The sequence below is a fragment of the Pseudophryne corroboree genome, chromosome 3 (genome assembly GCF_028390025.1).
Source record: "Pseudophryne corroboree isolate aPseCor3 chromosome 3, aPseCor3.hap2, whole genome shotgun sequence".
NCBI lineage: Eukaryota > Metazoa > Chordata > Amphibia > Anura > Myobatrachidae > Pseudophryne > Pseudophryne corroboree.
Genome location: NC_086446.1, coordinates 6,825,474 through 6,847,688, shown reverse-complemented (window position 1 = coordinate 6,847,688; position 22,215 = coordinate 6,825,474). Strand labels below are relative to the sequence as shown.

At 46.9% G+C, this 22,215-nt stretch overlaps 1 protein-coding gene across 1 annotated transcript in view; it reads left to right on the top strand.

Annotated features, from left to right (window-relative positions):
- Positions 1 to 20,282, top strand: part of LOC135054522 (gastrula zinc finger protein XlCGF57.1-like) — a 32,936-nt gene extending 12,654 nt beyond the window's left edge. The window contains exon 7 of the mRNA XM_063957656.1: positions 18,773 to 20,282. Coding sequence (XP_063813726.1) covers positions 18,773 to 20,007 — 1,235 coding nt within the window. The 3' untranslated portion in view covers positions 20,008 to 20,282. The remainder of the gene's footprint in view (positions 1 to 18,772) is intronic.
- Positions 20,283 to 22,215: the final 1,933 nt, after the last annotated feature.

Here is a 22,215-nt window from a genome sequence, read left to right as displayed (position 1 = left end):
TAGAGCATATAAAAGACGCCGTCTTATACATGCGTGATGCACAGAGGGATATTTGCCGGCTGGCATCAAAAATAAGCGCTATGTCCATTGCCGCCAGAAGGGGGTTATGGACTCGGCAATGGTCAGGCGATGCCGACTCAAAACGGCACATGGAAGTTTTGCCCTATAAGGGGGTGGAACTGTTTGGGGATGGTCTTTCAGACCTTGTTTCCACAGCTACTGCTGGCAAATCGACTTTTTTGCCACAGGCTACCCCACAGCAAAATAAAGCACCGTATTATCAGGTACAGTCCTTTCGGCCCCAGAAAAGCAAGAGGGCTAGAGGCTCATCCTTTCTGCTGAGAGGCAAAGGTAGATGGAAAAAGCTGCAGCACACAGCTAGTTCCCAAGAGCAGAAGTCCTTCCCTGCGTCTGGATATGTCCACAGCATGACGCTGTGGCTGCTCAGGCGGACCTGGGTACGGTGGGGTCCCGTCACAGAAATTTCAGCGCACAGTGGGCTCTCTCACAGGTGGATCCCTGGGTCCTTCAAGTAGTATCTCAGGGGTACAGGCTGGAATTCGAGACGTGTCCCCCCCCCCCGCCGTTTCCTAAAATCTGCCTTACCGGCAACTCCCCCTGCCAGGGAGGCAGTGTTGGTGGCTATTCAAAAACTGTATTCACAGCAAGTGATTGTCAAGGTACCCCTCCTTCAACAAGGAAAGGGGTACTATTCCACAATGTTTGTGGTACCGAAACCGGACGGTTCGGTGAGACCCATCTTAAATTTAAAATCCTTGAACACATATATCAAAAGATTCAAGTTCAAGATGGAATCGCTCAGGGCGGTTATTGCGAGCCTGGACGAGGGGGATTACATGGTCTCCCTGGACATCAAGGATGCGTACCTGCATGTCCCCATTTACCCTCCTCACCAGGAGCACCTCAGATTTGTGGTACAGGACTGTCACTATCAGTTCCAGACGCTGCCGTTTGGGTTATCCATGGCACCGAGGGTCTTTACCAAGGTAATGGCCGAAATGATGATACTCCTTCGCAAGAAGGGAGTTTTAATTATCCCGTACTCGGACGATCTCCTGATAAAGGCGAGGTCCAAGGAACAGTTGGTAGTGGGGGTAGCACTTTCTCGGGAAGTGCTGCAACAGCACGGCTGGATTCTCAATATTACAAAGTCACAGCTGGTCCCGACGACATGTCTTCTGTTCCTGGGAATGATTCTGGACACAGACCAGAAAAAAGTGTTTCTTCCAGTGGAAAAAGCCGAGGAGTTGTCATCTCTAGTCAGAAACCTCCTAAAACCAGGACAGGTGTCGGTACATCAATGCACACGAGTTCTGGGAAAAATGGTAGCTTCGTATGAAGCAATTCCATTCGAAAGGTTCCACGCAAGGACTTTCCAGTGGGACCTGTTGGACAAATGGTCCGGGTCCCATCTCCAGATGCAGCAGCGGATAACCCTGTCGGCAAGGACCAGGCTGTCGCTGCTGTGGTGGCTGCAGAGGGCTCATCTACTAGAGGGCCGCAGATTCGGAATAGAGGACTGGGTCCTGGTGACCACGGATGCCAGCCTTCGGGGCTGGGGTGCAGACACACAGGGAAGAAATTGCCAAGGACTGTGGTCAAATCAGGAGATTTCACTTCACATAAATATTCTGGAGCTAAGGGCCATTTACAATGCCCTAAGCCAAGCAAGGCCCCTGCTTCAGAACCAGCCGGTACTGATCCAATCAGACAACATCACGGCGGTCGCCCATGTAAACAGACAGGGCGGCACAAGAAGCAGGAGGGCAATGGCAGAAGCCACAAGGATTCTCCGATGGGCGGAAAATCATGTGTTAGCACTGACAGCAGTGTTCATTCCGGGAGTGGACAACTGGGAAGCAGACTTCCTCAGCAGAACCGACCTCCACCCGGGAGAATGGGGACTTCATCCAGAAGTCTTCAAAATGTTGGTAAACCGTTGGGAAAGACCACAGGTGGACATGATGGCGTCCCGCCTCAACAAAAAGCTAAAAAGATATTGCGCCAGGTCAAGGGACCCTCAGGCGATCGCTGTGGACGACCTAGTAACACCGTGGGTGTACCAGTCGGTTTATGTGTTTCCTCCTCTGCCTCTCATTCCCAAGGTACTGCGAATAATACGAAGGCGAGGAGTGAAAACTATACTCGTGGTTCCGGATTGGCCAAGAAGAGCTTGGTAACCAGAACTTCAAGAGATGCATTCAGAGGACCCATGGCCTCTACCGCTCAGGCGGGACCTGCTGCAGCAGGGGCCCTGCCTGTTCCAAGACTTACCGCGGCTGCGTTTGACGGCATGGCGGTTGAACACCGGATCCTGAAGGAAAAAGGCATTCCGGAGGAAGTCATCCCTACCCTGATCAAAGCCAGGAAGGATGTCACTGCAAAACATTATCACCGCATTTGGCGGAAATATGTTGCTTGGTGTGAGGCCAGGAAGGCCCCAACGGAGGAATTTCAACTGGGTCGATTCCTGCATTTCCTGCAAGCAGGGGTGACGTTGGGCCTCAAATTGGGGTCCATTAAGGTCCAGATTTCGGCTCTGTCGATTTTCTTCCAGAAAGAACTGGCTTCACTGCCTGAAGTTCAGACTTTTGTCAAAGGAGTTCTGCATATTCAGCCACCTTTTGTGCCCCCAGTGGCACCTTGGGATCTCAATGTGGTTTTGGAGTTCCTGAAATCACATTGGTTTGAGCCACTTAAGACTGTGGATTTGAAATATCTCACGTGGAAAGTGGTCATGCTGTTGGCCCTGGCTTCGGCCAGGCGTGTGTCAGAATTGGAGGCTTTGTCCTGTAAAAGCCATTATCTGATTTTCCATATGGATAGGGCATAGTTGAGGACTCGTCCTCAGTTTCTCCCGAAGGTGGTATCAGCTTTTCACTTGAACCAACCTATTGTGGTGCCTGCGGCTACAAGGGATTTGGAGGATTCCAAGTTACTGGACGTAGTCAGGGCCCTGAAAATTTATGTTTCCAGGACGGCTGGAGTCAGGAAAACTGACTCGCTGTTTATCCTGTATGCACCCAACAAGCTGGGTGCTCCTGCTTCTAAGCAGACTATCGCGCGCTGGATTTGTAGCACTATTCAGATGGCGCATTCTGTGGTGGGATTACCGCAGCCTAAATCTGTAAAGGCCCATTCCACGAGGAAGGTGGGCTCATCTTGGGCGGCTGCCCGAGGGGTCTCAGCTTTACAACTTTGCCGAGCTGCTACTTGGTCAGGGGCAAACACGTTTGCAAAATTCTACAGATTTGATACCCTGGCTGAGGAGGACCTGGAGTTCTCTCATTCGGTGCTGCAGAGTCATCTGCACTCTCCCACCCGTTTGGGAGCTTTGGTATAATCCCCATGGTCCTTACGGAGTCCCCAGCATCCACTAGGACGTCAGAGAAAATAAGAATTTACTCACCGGTAATTCTATTTCTCGTAGTCCGTAGTGGATGCTGGGCGCCCATCCCAAGTGCGGATTGTCTGCAATACTTGTAAATAGTTATTGTTACACAAATCGGGTTGTTATTGCGAGCCATCTGTTCAGAGGCTCCGTTGTTATCATACTGTTAACCGGGGTTCCTATCACGAGTTATACGGTGTGATTGGTGTGGCTGGTATGAGTCTTACCCGGGATTCAAAATCCTTCCTTATTGTGTCAGCTCTTCCGGGCACAGTGTCCTAACTGAGGCTTGGAGGAGGTTCATAGGGGGAGGAGCCAGTGCACACCAGATAGTCCTAAATTTTTCTTTAGATGTGCCCAGTCTCCTGCGGAGCCGTCTATTCCCCATGGTCCTTACGGAGTCCCCAGCATCCAGTACGGACTACGAGAAATAGAATTACCGGTGAGTAAATTCTTATTTTTCCCGATACATGTATTACCAATGGGGAAACAAGACGGGACGTCTTCTGGCTACTATGTACAAAAGACGGAGCCCTGCCCGTTACATAACGGCTATTAGAGACAGACTCTAGGGCAATTGTGGACCACTTTGAATCTTATTTTACTAGCCTGTATTCCAGTCTATCTTTCGATAGTGAGGCGCATGACGGGTTGCTGAGACGAGCGGATTTACCTTTGCTGTCACAAACTCAGGCTGAGGCACTGATTGCGCCTATCACAACTTCAGAGGTGGATGCGGCAATATCGAATCTTCATCTGCATAAGTCTCCGGGGCCGGATGGCCTGTCCAATGAGTTCTATAAAATTCTTCATCCGCATATTGCACCCACACTACTTGAATTATTTAACGATATTATGCAACACCACACACCGTTTCACCATTTTAACACTGCTCACACTATCCTGATCCCTAAACCTACTCAGGATCCCCAGTCAGTGAACTCCTACAGGCCTATTACTTTACTAAACACTGACATTAAATTGTTTGCCAAAATACTTTCAGATAGATTACAAACGATTTTGCCTCACGCTTTGACCCCTCATCAACTAGGATTTGTTAGAGATAAACACTCGGTGAAAGCGGTGCGAGCAGCAGTGGCGGCCAGCGTTATCTCTGCGCAATCGCACCTGTCCAAAAATATTTTGCTGAGCCTTGACACGACAAAGGCCTTTGACACAGTGCTGTGGCCCCATCTATTTCCGGTGTTACGTCGTAGGAATTTCTATCCAGACTTTATCAAAACAATACAATACCTGTATACTTTCCCCTCCACAACCCTCTTGATAAATGGCTCAAGTAGTTACCCGATTATTATGAACAGGGGCGCGCGTCAATGCTGCCCGCTGTCCCCACTTTTATTTAACTTGGCGATAGATCCGTTACTGCGCATCTTGCAAAATTATGTCCAGTTCAAAGGAATCAAGATAGGGCGAAGGGAGATTAAGCTGACTGCATTTGCCGACGACGTGTTGTTGTACATAGGTAACCCGTCAGAATCATTACCTCCCATTTTTTTACTTTTACAAGCATACGGAAACGTTTCGGGCTATTGTATCAACTGATCGAAATCGGTGGCACTCAGATTGGGTTCTGGGAACTTTGCAAGGGAAGGAATGGGCAATTTACCTTTAACATGGACGTCTGACTCCATATCATACCTGGGCGTTAGGATTCCTCGACTTCCGGGACTGTTATATAGTTTAAACTTCACCCCTATTATACGAAAGATAGCTGTTGAGCTGGAGGGCTGGAATTCATTACAGCTGTCATATCTGGGGAGAGTCAATCTAGACAAAATGGTGTCCTTCCCTCGCCTTATGTATATTATTCAAACCCTTCCGTGTATGATCTCGTCTAAGGACGTTCCATATCTAAATTTTTTGTTTAGAAAATTCATATGGCAGGGGAAAAAGCCACGAATCAGTTTACTTAAACTGCAACAGACGGCTAGTAACGGAGGTCTGAACTTCCCTAATGTGGTTTGGTATTCTCAGGCGGCTCAGATGAGATATCTTGGTAATTGGTTACATAACCAGGATAATTACGCTAACACGGATTTGGAAAGAGAGTTCTTGCGGGGCAGAGACTTGGTCAGCTTCCTACATACGAGTGACCGAGAAGTCTCAGCTCAAGTCAAGGAGAACCCGCTTTTGTGGTATGTCAGAAACTTATGGGTGGGTTTGAGGCGTCAGCATAACGTGAATGCGCATAAGTCCCTTTTCCTTCTGTTTATAGATAACCTGGACTTTCAGAGTGGAAACGCATATTTCCCGTATAACATTTGGAGAGGGGGTGAAATTCTTAATATTGGGTGTCTGGTTGACACCCGAAGAGGGAGGCCCTTGACGTTCCAGGAGGCAGCTGCTAAGTTTCCAGTGGTAGAGCCATACCCAATAGCTTTCTTACTAGCTCAACACTATGTAGGAGAGGTGGTTGGACATCTCTCCCCAGTGGACTGGCACAACCCGGTTGATGCCCTGCTCCAACAAACTCCTATGACTAAGAAGGCCATTTCGATCACCTACAAACACCTCAGACTAGTTGTAGATTTTTCAATGCGGTCGGAAGGCTTAGCGGCCTGGAAAACCATGGCATGCACGACCCTCCCGTCAGCAAGATATAAGGAAATGTTTCTTAATGTTTTACACAGGACATACCTTGCCCCCCATAGACGATTCCTGACAAGTCTTTCTCCTTCTCATGATTGTTGGAAATGTGGTGGGTCCCAAGCTAATCTTTACCAATGCTTATGGCTTTGCCCATTGATTAAGGGGTTTTGGGTGCAAATTCGTAGATATGTAGTGGAACACTTAGTAAACTACTTACAACTAACTCCAGAATGGGCACTTTTTGGTATCTTCCCAAACAATCAACGACTGTCCAATGGCACCAAAAAGTTGTTGTTAGCCGTTAGCGCTACAACCCTGAAATCCATTCTGCAGGTTTGGATCCACCCAGAACCCCCGTCACTGACTTTATTCAAAACAAAGTTGTTCTATCTGTTCAGGATGGAGTGGGTGGGGATGATGTTCGAAAAGGACAATAAAGCAGAAACGTTTTTTTGATGTTTGGAAAAGTTATGTGGCCATGTTGTCTGCCCCTCTAAAGTCGCAACTCCATCAATCTTTAATGAATAATCTGTGGTACATGACCAGGGTGATGGGGGGGGGGGGATACTCCTATTGCCCTGTAGTGCCCTCCTTTTTTTATGTCCTGGGGAGTAGGGGGACTGGTGCGGACGCTAATTCTATTAATTTTTACTTTTTCTTTTCTCTTTTTTGGATTGCTGTATGTATATATTGGGCTTTTTAGCCACTTGGCAGAAACAACTGTTTTACTGTACTTTTATGTTGTTATTCCACCGTGCTACGGAGAGTATGTACAAAAACTGTAGCATGTACATTTGCATGTTTTCGATCCCAGACGCCACAAACAAAAGCCAACTGGATGGTGTTAATAGTCAACGTTTATTGTGACAGATGAATAATATGTACAACTTCCTGAATGATAATTGTATTCTGTTCGCTGATATATACATTGCTTCAATAAAAACACATTAAAAAAAAAGTGAGCTAAAACATTCCAGGCATAGGATGTTACTAAAACTGCATCAAATTATAACTAGAAAAAAGGCACAATAAAAAGCTAAAAGCAACAATCTAATAGGATAAGAATATGGTGCTTACCTTAAAAATGGAGGATCACTTGAGGTACATCCAACGCGTTTCGTCCGTCAGACTTCATCAAGGGGTCTGACGGACGAAACGCGTTGGGGGGAACCTTAATTGATCCTCCATTTTTAAGATAAGCACCATATTCTTATCCTATTAGATTGTTGCTCTTTGCTTTTTATTGTGCCTTTTTTCTAGTTATAATTTGATGCAGTTTTAGTAACATCCTATGCCTGTATTGTTTTAGCCCACTTTTTTAAGTAATATTTTGTATAAATAAACACATTTTTTACTTCTTACAAGAACGTATCCTGCCATATTCTTCATATTTATTGTTCTATTAGACACTGTAGGTCGCTAGTACCCCTATTCCTTTTCCTATATATATATATATATATATATATATATATATATATACACACAAGTCCAGTTTTATTGTCTGACTAAAATAATTATCTGCATTGTCACTGTGACTGTGTGTGCCTGTATCTGCTGTGTGGATCTCACTTTCAGTGTTTCCCACCTATAGCTATCACTGTATTCTGTACCCTAAGGGACTAGGTGCTTCAGGGTCTATTATATAATGCTGCACAGTATTTACAGTTAAGTCTATTCTACTGGGTATTTTAGTCACCTCATACCGCATTTATTCTCTGCTTGTGTCCTGTATTAACTGTCACATACATAGGGGATTTATTTGCAGGTATTGTACTTGTCTGGCTGTATCGTACTGTTAAGCTCTTCAGTTATATTCACTATAATGTCTGCCACAAAGGGCGGTAAATCTGCGGACGCTCCTGCATCAAGCAGCGCATGCACCAAGTATTTGCCTGAGGGGGAAGTTTTGAAAGATGGTTTGTGTAATACGTGCCATACATCTCCCAGTCAGCCCGCTGCTCCTGCAGCCAATCAGGAACTGCCTTGAGCGGCGCTCTCAAATATGCTTAATATGCTTGTGACACACCTTACTCCCCTTATGGGACCTCCTGTGCCATTACAGCCACATATTGTCCCTGTGTTAAATCCGCCCTGGGCGGACACTCTCTACCCAGATACAACAATTGACTCAATCTTTGGTTAGACAAAAATCTACCCCACGTCCCTCTGGGGTCAAGGGGTCATCTAAGCGGCTGCTTCCTCCTCATAATCCACTAATATCTCAGATGATACTTCTGATGAGGATGGGGAATATACTGATCCGTCAGACACTGATACAGCTGCTTCTGACGAGAACCTACAACTCAGGTTGATGTCCCTGACCTAGTGGAGGCTATTAAACAGATTCTACAAATCGATGATGATGTAGATCCCACTACAGTGTCTAGGAAACCTGATAAATGTAAACGTCAGAAGGTTGCTAAAGTAGTCTTACCGCATTCTGACCATTTAGTAGACATATACGTCAGGAACCCTGGTCTTCTCCAGGAAAGAAATTCTCTCTGTCTAAAAAGATGCTAGCTCGTTATCCTGTCCATGCTGAGTTCAGTAACAAGTGGGTGTCATGTGCAGCAGCAGCAAATCTGTCAGTTCAGCTTTCAGCATTGATTAAGCACCTGGGTGCAGCTGCTGCTCTCTCTTCTCTGTATATCTGGTTGTTCCTGGTAATTAGGCTACTACCTGCACAGCTTATGTGGAGTAACTCATTAACTAATATTACTCATGTTTTGCTGGTTATTCTTATGACTTACCTCTGCTTCAGTTTGTGGAACTACAGGTCACAGCTAGGTCCTACATAGTCCTCTCCCACTGCCTCCTGCATTCAGCAACTGACTCCACAGGTGTCTGCATTCTGTAATTACAGCTGGTTACCTGAATCCTACTATTTAGTCTGTCAGCCTGCTCAGTCTGCACTGCAGCCGCATGATATATCAATCACTGGGGGCCTGTCTGGTGCTCTCAGCTAATTGGTCCAGCTTGTTCTTTTAAGCCTCTCCATCCCAAGATGAATTGCCAGTTATAGCTCATGCTTCCTGTGTTCAGCTCCATGGTTCATGTCTCTGGTTCCAGCTATCTGTCCAGTGGGTTTTGCCTTGCTCCTGCATTGAATTCCAGCTTCACCATCTTGCTAACGAACTTAGTCTGCCGACTACCATTACCCTGTCTCTAAGTGTCTGCACCCCAGTCCTTCCGTGTACTGCTACCTCCTGTGTCTCTCCTAGAGTTCCTGCTTGTTCCTGCGTACCCCTGCGTTTTGTCACATACATCTGGACTATCATACAACTTTGACATAACTCTAGTCCAGTTCAGGTATCAAGTGACCCAGACAGGGGGCCGCGACCTGCACGTCGGGAGCCGCGAAGCCCATATCCCCTTGCGGGGTTCCCTGGTGAAAACCTCCCTGCGTGTTAGACTCCGCGCCTCCGTTCTGGGTAACGTCAACTACTTGGTACCTGACCCCACGTTCCATATTCTGCACCAAGTCTCTGACATTCAACAGGACCCTGACATTGATCCCAAATTCCAGATTCTGCACCAAGTCTCTGACACTCACCCAGTCTCTGACAGTGGGAAACCCCACCGCCGGTGGATTCCGATGTCTCCTGTCTTGTGGTGTCATCTACTCTGCCTGTCACCACTGTCACCTCACTGAAGGAACCGACAGATAAGCGTGTGGAGGGATGCCTGAAGTCTATTTACTCCCATACAGGTGCTGTATATAGACCCACTATAGCAGCCTCCTGGGCCGCAAAAGGAATTGAAGCATGGGTTCAGGCAATAGAGGAAGAGCTGCCTCCTTTAGACATCAAGGGAAGGCAAATGGTCAGACGTACCCGAGACAAGCTCGTGCTCCCAAAACCACTAAGCCCAAAGCAAAACAATCCTGGGCTGCCCGTCAGCCTGCTTCCAAACATTACAACCCTGCTGCATGACGGGGCGGCCCTCCCCCTGGGGGATCCCAGGGTGGGAGCCGACTTCTGCAGTTCACCCAAGTCTGGTTAAGGACCACTTCAGACACATGGGTGCGAGAAGTTGTCTCTCACGGGTACACAGTCCTTTCAATGGACGTCCCCCTCGCCAGTTCTGCACGATGGTTATTCCTTCGGACCCGTTGAAGGCGCAAGCTCTACACCTGGTTGTGAATTCCCTCCTGGATACAGTAGTGGTAGTGCCGGTACCCCTGTCCCAGAGAGGCAGAGGTCACTACTCGACCATGTTTCTAGTCCCGAAACCCAATGGGTCTTTCTGGCCTATACTCAACCTCAAATCATTGACCAAATTTGTGAGAGTGTCCAAGTTCCATATGGAAACACTGTGCTCGATTTGTACTAGCCATGGAACCCGGAGACTATATGGTATCCCTGGATATACAAGATGCTTATCTGCATATACCTATTGCCATATTGTATCAGCAATTTCTGCAGTTTGCTATTGGCAACCTACATTATCAATTCCAGGCTCTGCCGTTTGGACTGTCCACGGCTCCTCGGATCTTCACCAAGGCTATGGCCGTGATGACGGCTCATCTCCGTCGTCAGGGAATCAGGATCCTGCCGTATCTGGACGACTTGCTAATCCTGGTGAACTCCCAAGATGTCCTCCTCAGTCATCTGCAACTGACGGTCCACTTCCTACAATCCCACGGATGGCTCGTCAACTGGAAGAAGTCTTCACTGGTCCCTGCTCAGAGCATGGTGCACCCGGGGGCACTGCTGGACACACACAGCCAAAGACTTTTTCTGTCTCCAGAGAAAGTCCTAAAAGTTCAGGACAGGATCAGCTACTTCCTCTCTCGCCCAAGGGTGTTGATACACTCTGCAATGCAAGTACTAGGCCTCATGGTGTCGGCTTTCGACATGGTAGAGTACTCTTAATTTTATTCCCGCCCTCTACAGAGGTTAATCCTTTCCAAGTGGGATGGCCTGCCTCATCAGATCAGGTCTCAAATGATCTCCTTGACTCCAGAAGTTCGTCTGTCACTGAGCTGGTTGTTACAGGACCAGAAGTTGAACAAGGGCTGTCCCTTCTGGATTCCCAACTGGGTCCTACTGACTACAGATGCCAGTCTGGGGGGTTGGGGCGCGTTACTGGAGCAACACTCTCTCCAGAGTCGGTCGACCAATGTCACATCTGAGGATTCTTGTGGATCCGGATTTTGGGAAGATGATTCTGATGCACTTGGATCTCTGAATAACAAACGAGCGGGACGGATGAAGGTCTTGCGCATTTATTACTTGGAATAGTTTAACAGAGTTCGCCAAAGACAGGTGAATAGAGATACTACTGTAGGTTAGCGGGTGGCTGAGGATACCGGAACCGTGACCCAGTACTTTAAGGAGAAATTCCGAAGACTGGTTACTGCGGTGTCCAGAACAGGTAGCTGGGAAGGACACGGGAACAGAGTCGGCAGTCTGCGTAAGGCTAAATCAGGAGGCTTGGGTAATTTGCTGTAACAAGAACCTGACACTGGAGATGCTGCAGGAGCACAGAGAACTAGCTTCACAGATACTGTGAAAGACGTTGCACTGGCAATTTCCCTCCTCCAGGCCTTCCTGTCTTATAGCAGCTGCTAGAGCTAATTGCCCACAGGGAAGTGATAAATTGGTGAAGTGTGGGCAAGACAGGCTTTTTGCCCACATCCAAGATGGCCACCGGGAACACAGCCCAGCCTGTTCACAGAAGCCCTGCTCCACAGCAGCACTGCTAACATGCTGCCAGTCTGCTGAGCTGCCAAATAGTGCCCCTGCCTGTCCTCCCAGCACACCCTGCCCGACGCCAGCAGCCCGCACCTCCGCCAGCTGGTCCTCTCCAAAGGGACCGGACAGGAAAGAGCCGGCTCCTCTGCACAGTCTCCCGCCGGACCGTGACATTACCCCCCCTCTTTAGAGTGGCCCCTGGACACAATTTCGGCTTCTCTGGATGTTCAGAATGAAATTTGCGAACTAATGCTGGGGCATGAACATCTGTTGCGTACTCCCAGGACCGTTCCTCCAGACCATATCCTTTCCAGTCCAATAGGTACTGTAACCGGCCATAACGAATTCGGGAGTCAAGTACCTTTTTAACCTCAAACTCTATTCCACTCTGGGTAAGTACTTTGGGTGGTTGTGGTAACAGTCTCCGAAATCGGTTCAAAACTAAAGGTTTTAGCAAGGAAACATGGAAAGAAGAAGGAATTTTGAGGTAAGGGGGTAGTTTGAGTTTCTAAGCCACTGGATTCATTATTCCCACAATTGGAAAAGGACCTATAAAGCGGGGGGCAAACTTCATTGAAGGTACTCGTAAGCGTAAGTTCTTTGTAGAAAGCCAAACTTGGTCTCCTACCTTGAGACTAGGAATTGTTCTTCGTTTTCTATCAGCCCATTTCTTGTAACGAAGAGAAGCCTATTGAAGATTGGTATGAACCTGATTCCAGATGTTCAAAAAACGCTTGAGGGAAGTTTCCACTGCTGGTAAATCGAGTGCCGGTAGACTTTGAAATGCTGGAACTTTAGGATGGGCTCCGTAAACAATGAGGTAGGGTGTAAGCCCAGTAGAAGAATGGTAAGTATTGTTGTGGGTGAACTCAGCCCAAGGTAAATGTTCTACCCAATCATCCTGAGAAGAGGAAAGGTGAATGCGTAGAAAGATCTCCAAATCTTGATTAACTCGTTCCGTGGAACCGTTGGACTGTGGAAGATAGGCTGTGGAATACTGCAATTTGATTTATAAGGCTGTGCAAAGGGATTTCCAGAACTTTGCTACAAATTGCACCCCTCGATCAGACACTATTTCGGTGGGAAGACCGTGAAGCCTGAAAATCTCGGAAATGAAATGATGGGCCAATTCAGATGCTGTTGGTAATTTCTTCAATGGTACAAAGTGGGACATTTTGGAGAATCGGTCTATCACCACTCAGATTGTAGTGTAGCCTCTAGAAGATGGTAAATCTGTTATGAAGTCCATTGATAAATGGGACCACGGTTGAAAGGGTACAGAAAGAGGCAGTAACTTCCCAGCTGGAGGTTGCCGAGAGACTTTGTGTTGGGCACACTTAACGCAGGAGGAAATGAAGGCTGTCACATCTGCTTTCAGCGTGGGCCACCAATAGGATCTTTGCAGAAATTCCATTGTCTTGTGAACACCTGGATGACCTGAAAATCGGGAAGTGTGAGCCCAAGATATGAGTTTCTTCCGTAGTTGGGGCGTGACAAAAGCTTTCCCTGCAGGAGGTTGTAGACGAGTGGAGGCAAAAACTTTTGCATCTAGGACGGGGTGTGTTTGAGGAGGTTCTTCAGATTCAATGGAGGTAGTGGACCGTGACAGAGCATCTGCTTTTAGATTCTGTGAACCGGGCCGATAAGTCAGGATGAACGAAAAGCGGGAGAAGAACATGGTCCAACGAGCAAGACGCGGACTCAGACATTGTAGATCTTTCAGGAAGGTTAAGTTCCGATGATCTGTATAAATGGTAATAGGGAAGTTAGCTCCTTCCAGGAGATATCGCCATTCCTCTAGGGCTAGCTTGACTACCAACAACTCCTGCTCCCCGATAGTGTAGTTCTTCTCGGCGGGGAGAAACTTCTTCGAGAAGTAACCACAAGGATGGAACTTGTGATCTTCGTACCTTTTGAGAGAGTACTGCTCCTACCGCTTCTGAGGAGGCATCCACTTCGAGAAAAAAGGGTTTATTTATATCTGGTTGCCTTAATACTGGTGCTGATATGAATGCTTGTTTAAGCAGATGGAAAGCGGACTATGCCTCTGGGGACCAATGAGATGGGTCTGCTCCTTTTCGAGTAAGAGCGGTGATGGGGGCTACCAAGGCGGAGAATCCTCTAATAAATTTCCGATAGTAGTTAGAGAACCCTAGGAAACGCTGCACCGCTTTAAGAGAGGAAGGTCTTGACCAGTTCAATATGGCTTGTACTTTCTCCGGATCCATCTGTAATCCGGAGCCTGAAATTATATACCCTAGAAAGGGAACTGAAACCTGCTCGAAGATGCATTTCTCTAGCTTGCAATACAGATGATTCTCCCGTAGTCTACGTAGAACCTCTAGGACGTGTCGTCGATGTGTGCCAAGGTCTGGGGAAAAGATTAAGATGTCGTCCAGATAGACCACGACAGATTGATATAGAAGGTCTCGGAAAATTTCATTGACGAAATTTTGGAATACGGCAGGGGCGTTACTCAGACCAAATGGCATGACGAGATATTCAAAATGACCATCCCTGGTATTAAACGCGGTTTTCCATTCGTCGCCTGCTCGTATCCTGATCAGATTGTAGGCTCCTCTTAGGTCTAGTTTGGAGAAGATGGACGCTCCCTTGACTCGATCAAATAATTCAGAAATGAGGGGTAGAGGGTAACGATTTTTTACCGTGATGTTATTCAGGCCCCAGTAATCTATACATGGTCTTAACCCCCCATCTTTTTTCTGGACAAAGAAGAAGCCAGCTCCGGCTGGTGAGGTAGATGACCGAATGAACCCCTTGGCCAAGTTTTCTCGGATATACTCGGACATAGCCTTAGTTTCTGGAATTGATAAAGGGTAGGTCCGACCTCTGGGTGGATCTTTCCTTGGTTCGAGGTCTATAGGACAGTCCCATTTCCCATGGGGTGGCAAGATATCTACTCCCTGTTTACTGAAGACATCGGAGAAGGAAGCGTACTGAGACGGAATCTGCGGGGGTGATGTGACAAGGGTTTTATTGAGTGGTTTGATACACGGCAAACAAGAGGTCAAACAAGTCTTCCCCCAGGATAAGATTTGCATGGAGTGCCAATCGATATGCGGGTTATGCCTACTAAACCAAGGGTAACCCAGGACAATTTCATGTGATGCCTTGGGTATAACTAAAAGTTCCAATTGCTCTTTATGAAGAGCACCGATATCAACTGAAATAGGAAGAGTCCGTTGAGAAATTACTCCACCAGGAATACGGCTTCCATCAACCGCAGATAACGAAATGGAACGGGACAAATCTCGCACAGGGATCTGAAGCTGCTGAACCAGATGGGCTGTGATGAAATTCTCTGCTGCTCCTGTATCTAAAAGAGAGAGAATGGACTTAGTACCTTGCGAGAGTTCAATAGTGACTGGTAGAGTAGGTTCAGAGGATTTTGGAGACCGAGACAAGACTCCTAACCTGGTGTCTCCTAGCCCAGTTAGGAGCGGGAGTTTCCCGGGCATGATGCCACCATGTGTCCCGGTGCTCCACAGTAAAGACACAAATTTTCTCGCCGCCGTTTCTGGCGCTCCTCAGGAGTAAGTCGGGCCCGATTCAGCTGCATGGGTTCGTCAGGAGAATCTACTGCTAGGGAAGGGGGTGCCAGAGGTACAGGGCGGAAACGATAGCGATCGCCCTTGCTTTTTTCGGCCTGCCTCTCCCGGAATCGTAGATCGACTTTGTTACATAATGAAATGAGGTCATCCAGTTTTGGTGGTAAGTCTCGAGTCGCTAGATCATCCTTCAAATGGTCAGAAAGGCCACTCCAAAACGCTGCAACCAAAGCTTCCTCATTCCATTGCAGTTCAGAGGCGTAGGTTTGAAACTGAATGATATACTGGCCGACTGGCCTATTCCCTTGGCGTAGACGCATAATCTCAATGGATGCTGATGTCGAGCGTCCCGGTTCATCAAAGATCTTCCTAAAAGTGGCTAGGAATTTTGGATAGTCACTCAGCAGAGCATCATCTCTTTCCCAGAGTGGTGAGACCCATTCCAGGGCTGCCCCTGAGAGTAAGGAGACTATGTACGCCACCTTCGCCTTTTGCGTTGGGAAATTGGCTGACTGTAACGTAAAGTGCACATCGCACTGATTAAGGAATCCACGACAGAGTTTAGAGTTCCCGTCGAACTTGTTGGGGGTTGGCAAACGGAGAGAGGACGGTGAGGACCCCAATGACGCCAGAACGGCCTGAGAAACTTGTGACTCCGGATGACGGACAGGAGTAGTATTCGCTAGAGAGGCTTGGATGGAATCCTGCCGAGTGGATATCTCCTGGAGGCACTGCGCCAAATGTCGCTGTAAATTTTCCAATCCCTCCAGACACCTCGCTATGCTGTGTAGGAGATCCGAGCCAGAATCCTGTCCAGTTCCTGGATCCATATGGCCAGTGCAAACTGTCACGTCTGAGGATTCTTGTGGATCCGGATTTTGGGAAGATGATTCTGGTGCACTTGGATCTCTGAATAACAAACGAGCCGGACGGATGAAGGTCTTGCGCGTTTATTACTTGGAATAGTTTAACAGAGTTCGCCAAAGACAGGTGAATAGAGATACTACTGTAGGTTAGCGGGTGGCTGAGGATACCGGAACCGTGGCCCAGTACTTTAAGGAGAAATTCCAAAGGCTGGTTACTGCGGTGTCCAGAACAGGTAGCTGGGAAGGACACGGGAACAGAGTCGGCAGTCTGCGTAAGGCTAAATCAGGAGGCTTGGGTAATTTGCTGTAACAAGAACCTGACACTGGAGATGCTGCAGGAGCACAGATAACTAGCTTCACAGATACTGTGAAAGACGTTGCACTGGCAATTTCCCTCCTCCAGGCCTTCCTGTCCTATAGCAGCTGCTAGAGCTAATTGCCCACAGGGAAGTGATAAATTGGTGAAGTGTGGGCAAGACAGGCTTTTTGCCCACATCCAAGATGGCCACCGGGAACACAGCCCAGCCTGTTCACAGAAGCCCTGCTCCACAGCAACACTGCTAACATGCTGCCAGTCTGCTGAGCTGCCAAACAGTGCCCCTGCCTGTCCTCCCAGCACACCCTGCCCGACGCCAGCAGCCCGCACCTCCGCCAGCTGGTCCTCTCCAAAGGGACCGGACAGGTAAGAGCCGGCTCCTCTGCACAGTCTCCCGCCGGACCGTGACAACCAAGGAGGAATCTCTCCTCCCGATAAACATTCTGGAACTGCGGGCAGTGTTCAATGCTTTGACTCTTGCCCTGCCTCAGATACAGAACAGGCCTGTTCAAGTACAATCAGACAACGCCACCACGGTGGCATACATCAACCATCAAGATGGCACTCGAAGCCGCATGGCAGTGTTGGAAGTGTAAAAAATCCTTCAATCGGCGGAACACCATCTGCCAGCAATATCGGCAGTGTTCATTCCGGGTGTCCTCAACTGAGAAGCGGGCTTCCTCAGTCGTCAGGACGTGCACATCAGAAAGTGAAGTCTTCATCCGGTAGTCTTTCAACTGCTGGTGGACAAGTGGGGCCTACCAGATGTAGACCTGATGGCGTCTCGACACAAGCCCAAAGTTCCGGTCTTCGGATCAAGAACAAGGGATCCTCAAGCAGCGTTCGTGGATGCTCTGGCAGTTCCATGGAACTTTCGGCTGCCATACGTGTTCCTTCCGGTGTCACTCCTGCCCAAGGTACTGCGGAAGTTCAAACAAGAAGGAGGAATACTACTTCTAGTTGCTCCAGCGTGGCCCAGATGGCATTGGTTCTCAAACCTACAGGGTCTATCAACAGAGCGTCCTCTTCTACTTCCTAAACGACCAGACCTCCTCGTCCAGGGCCCTTGTGTCTTCCCAGATCTGGCAAGGCTGGCTTTGACGGAGTGGCTTTTGAAGCTTCACTCCTAAGGACAAAAGGATTTTCTGAGGTGGTCATCCAAACTATGTTGAAAGCCCGCAAACAGGCATCTGCCCGGATCTATTGCAGAGTCTGGAATTCTTACTTCAATTGGTGTGCTGATAAGAACTATGGCCCTCATTCCGAGTTGTTCGCTCGGTAAATTTCATCGCATCGCAGCGGTTTTCTGCTTAGTACGCATGCGCAATGTTCGCACTGCGACTGCGCCAAGTAATTTTGCTATGAAGATAGTATTTTTACTCACGGCTTTTTCTTCGCTCCGGCGATCGTAGTGTGATTGACAGGAAATGGGTGTTACTGGGCGGAAACACAGCGTTTTATGGGCGTGTGGATGAAAACGCTACCGTTTCCGGAAAAAACGCAGGAGTGGCTGGAGAACTGGGGGAGTGTCTGAGCGAACGCTGGGTGTGTTTATGACGTCAAACCAGGAACGACAAGCACTGAACTGATCGCAGATGCCGAGTAAGTCTGAAGCTATTCTGAAACTGCTAAGTAGTTTGTAATCGCAATATTGCGAATACATCGGTCGCAATTTTAAGAAGCTAAGATACACTCCCAGTAGGCGGCGGCTTAGCGCGAGCAACTCTGCTAAAATCGCCTTGCGAACGAACAACTCGGAATGAGGGCCCATGATATGATGTTCACAGCTAAATTTATCACATCTACAATCAGTTACTCTGACATGTGGGGATTCGCCCAGCACAGGGCTAGACCGCCCCGCATGTCAGGCTCTACACCCCACCCCTTCCCCCGCACAGGTACAAAATCATCGCACGGCGGCAATGATTTTGTACCTGGTGAGTAGCTCCCTACCTGCGCAGCTCCCGCATGCAGGGGATGAGCTACTAGCCAAATCCCAGGTCGTAGCGGCTGTGTGTGACATCACGCAGGTGCCGTGGCCCGCCCCCTCTTCCCCAACAGTCCCACCCCGTGACCGCCTCTGCCTGTCAATCAGGCAGAGGCAATGGCAGCCAATGAGATGCTTATAGTATCTCACTGGGCTCCCCAGGGTGCGCACGTGCAGTACGGCCGCTGCGCGTGCTCGCTCCACAAAGTAATTCAGAATTATGCATTGTACTTTGAAAAATCTTCAATTTATAAGGTTGATGTTTATATAGGGACATTTCACAAAATATTGATCATAAAATTGTTTTTCCCAACAGATGGATGTAACAGAGGGAATATCTCGGAGGGAAATCTAATTTCGTCTTCGGATTGTAAAATAGAAGATGTCATCTCACGAGATTCTCCTGGAGAAAACCCTACTGCCCTACTTGTGCCTACAGTACCTCACTGTGTGGATGTGTCATCTGGATCTGCTAATCATGGGGAATTTTCTTCTGATAACTCTGATATTGGTGCATCTGTTTCAGGTCTTACAGTACACAAAATATTTCCGTGTTCTATAGAAGCCAAATACTTTACAAAGAACACAAATCTTATTACCCATCAGCCAGCTAAGGCAGGTGAGAGGCCATTTACATGTTCTGAGTGTGGGAAATGTTTTACACGAAAATCAGGTCTGGTTACACATCAGAGAAGTCACACAGGTGAGAAACCATTTACCTGCTCTGAATGTGGGAAATGTTTTACAGAGAAATCAGATTTTGATAAACATCAGAGTAGTCACATAGGTGAGAAGCCGTTTCCATGTTTTGAGTGTGGGAAATGTTTTAGATGGAAAACAGCTCTTATTATACATGAGAGAAGGCACACAGGTGAGAAGCCATTTCTATGTGCTGAGTGTGGTAAATATTTTACATACAAATCACATCTTATTACACATCTGAGACATCACACAGGTGAGACGCCATATCAGTGTTCTGAGTGTGGGAGAGGTTTTACAAATAAATCACATCTTGTTACGCATCAGAGAAGTCACACAGTTGAGAAGCCATTTCCATGTTCTGAGTGTGGGAAATGTTTTACACGCAAATCAGCTCTTATTATACATGAGAGAATACATACAGGTGAGAAGCCATTTCCATGTTCTGAGTGTGGGAAATGTTTTACACGCAAATCAGCTCTTATTATACATGAGAGAATACATACAGGTGAGAAGCCATTTCCATGTTCTGAGTGTGGGAAATGTTTTACACGCAAATCAGCTCTTATTATACATGAGAGAATACATACAGGTGAGAAGCCATTTCTATGTTCTGAGTGTGGAAAATGTTGTACACATAAATCTCATCTTGTTACACATCTGAGAAGTCACACAGGTGAGAAGCCATTTCCATGTGCCGAGTGTGGGAAATGTTTTACACGCAAATCAGGTCTTATTATACATGAGAGAATACATACAGGTGAGAAACCATTTCCGTGTGCTGAGTGTGGGAAATGTTTTACACATAAATCACATCTTGTTACGCATCAGAGAAGTCACACAGGTGAGTAGCCATTTCCATGTGCTGAGTGTGGGAAATGTTTTACAGTGAAATCACATCTTGTTACACATCAGAGAATTCACAAGTGAGGGGCAATTTCCATGTTCTATGGGAAATGTTTTAGCAGTAAATCATGTGTTAAACATCACAAACTTCACACAGATGAGAATGTGTAACATGGCAGGAATCAAATCTTGATAAAACAATACTTTATTTCCACAGTTACAAATTTGCATGTTTGCAGATGAAAAGTTGTTTATCTTAGAAATAAATATAATTTCTCACATTTTTTTTTGTTAAAGGGCTGAGCTGGAATGGTTTATGTTATTTTCCTATCCATCCATTGGGGGACACTGAATTTCCATAAGGTATGGAGGGTGTGATTCAGAGATACAATCTGATGCATCCACTCTAGCATCCATTGACAGTTGTGGGTGCACTAATATGCAAATGCAACTTTCAGCCTTCCCCTTGCGCACTAGCATGTGCCGGATAGTGCAAGACCTGAGATGGCCATTATCTGCGCCCCTGTATGCTGTAGCACCACAGATAAATCTATGGCAGGCAGTACCTCTATCTGAACATGGGGACTAATTCAGATTGCATGAATCATGTTGCACTGCAGGTGGGGCAGATGGAACATGTGCAGAGAGAGTTCGATTTAGGTGGGGTGTGTTCAAGCAAATCTAAATTACATAAACAAAGAAATTGAGACTGCGCTTCTGACTTAAATAATATATTTTTATATTATCACATTTAAAACAAACTACAGTACATAGATACCGGCCAGTACCACACAATACATAAAAACAAATACTATATATTTAGTATACCCCCGCTATAGCATTATAATACCAATTCTTTATATGGGTATTCCACACTAAAAATCCTAATTAGGAAAATGAATTTAATATCAGTCCCAATGAAGTAGCAATTGAGAATAAACCTGAGATCCACGTTAGAAATCCAAGTGAGCACAGTTAGTAAACTACGAGACTTTTTCCATAGTGTTGGCACTTCCACAATAATTAGTAATAGAAGCTTAGAGTTCATGCAATATGCAATGTTAGCACTTCCACACAGTGGTTAGTAATAAAAGCTGATAGTTCATGCAATATGCACATGCATAAATTCAGCAGTAAGATATATATAACCAGCAGAAAGAGAGCACCATGCGATGCAATCAATAACGAAACCTCTCCCAGTAATTGATTTAAACAGGCAGCTTTTCTCCTGATATTATGCGCTGGTGGGTAAACGCTGGTTCCTTCCCCTATGCACTAGGGTCTGCTGATAGTGCTGTGGCTGGCTCCAGGAACTTTTACACAGACAGATATATGCTGCAGTGTCTGTGATAGTGTCCTTTCCTCTCTCAAACGCGTTTCTCCACCTCCAAATAGGTGTCGGCAGCTTCCTCAGTGGTTGAAGTCTGTCCGTAGGCATTCAGGCATTTAAATACCGTTTTGCCCGATCTGCGCATGCGCACTTCGTCCGCGGGTCAAGCCTTGTTTCAATGTAAAATAAAGCGATCACAACATTTGTGGACTACATGTGAAAGCAGCCAGTATTTACCCTGCACAGAAAAATTATAACCCACCCAAATCTAAGTTTATTCTTTGTTTTAGGTAGGTTAAGTTCGAGTAGACTCGGATGGATGGATTCCCAGAAAAGTAGTTCAACAAATAACTTGAATATATAAAAAGTATTGTATACTTAGCTACGGTCATTGACCAATTCAGCAGATGTTCAATATAGCAATCACATCAGCATTCTCAGGAGCCCCGCCCTCTGCGTCTAGAGGCTGAGTTATATTCAGATCATCCTGGCACTTCTGAAGTCAGTGAGTCATCCAGGCGGATTGAGGCTATGTTAACACTGACAGATTCTATTTTATATAGGCTGGAAAACTCCTGAATAAGCAATTTCATAGGTACAAGGGTCACATTAGGAAATACATAAATGCTAAGAAACAGTAGGGGGCATTGTTGCCTCAATTTTGAGTGTTCGAAATAACTTCGAAATACAGTGTTTAACATGGATTATATAGGTTTAAGACCTTTACAATAAATATTTATTTGTGCGTTCGCTAGGGGGCACAGGAGATGTTTATATGCTAGGTATTGGTGGTGTGTGAGTGAGCAGGCACCAAAGAGTTAAACAAATGTTCCCAGCATGCCTCAGTCCCCCTTCCCCTATACCCTGGCCCTCCGGCCCAGACC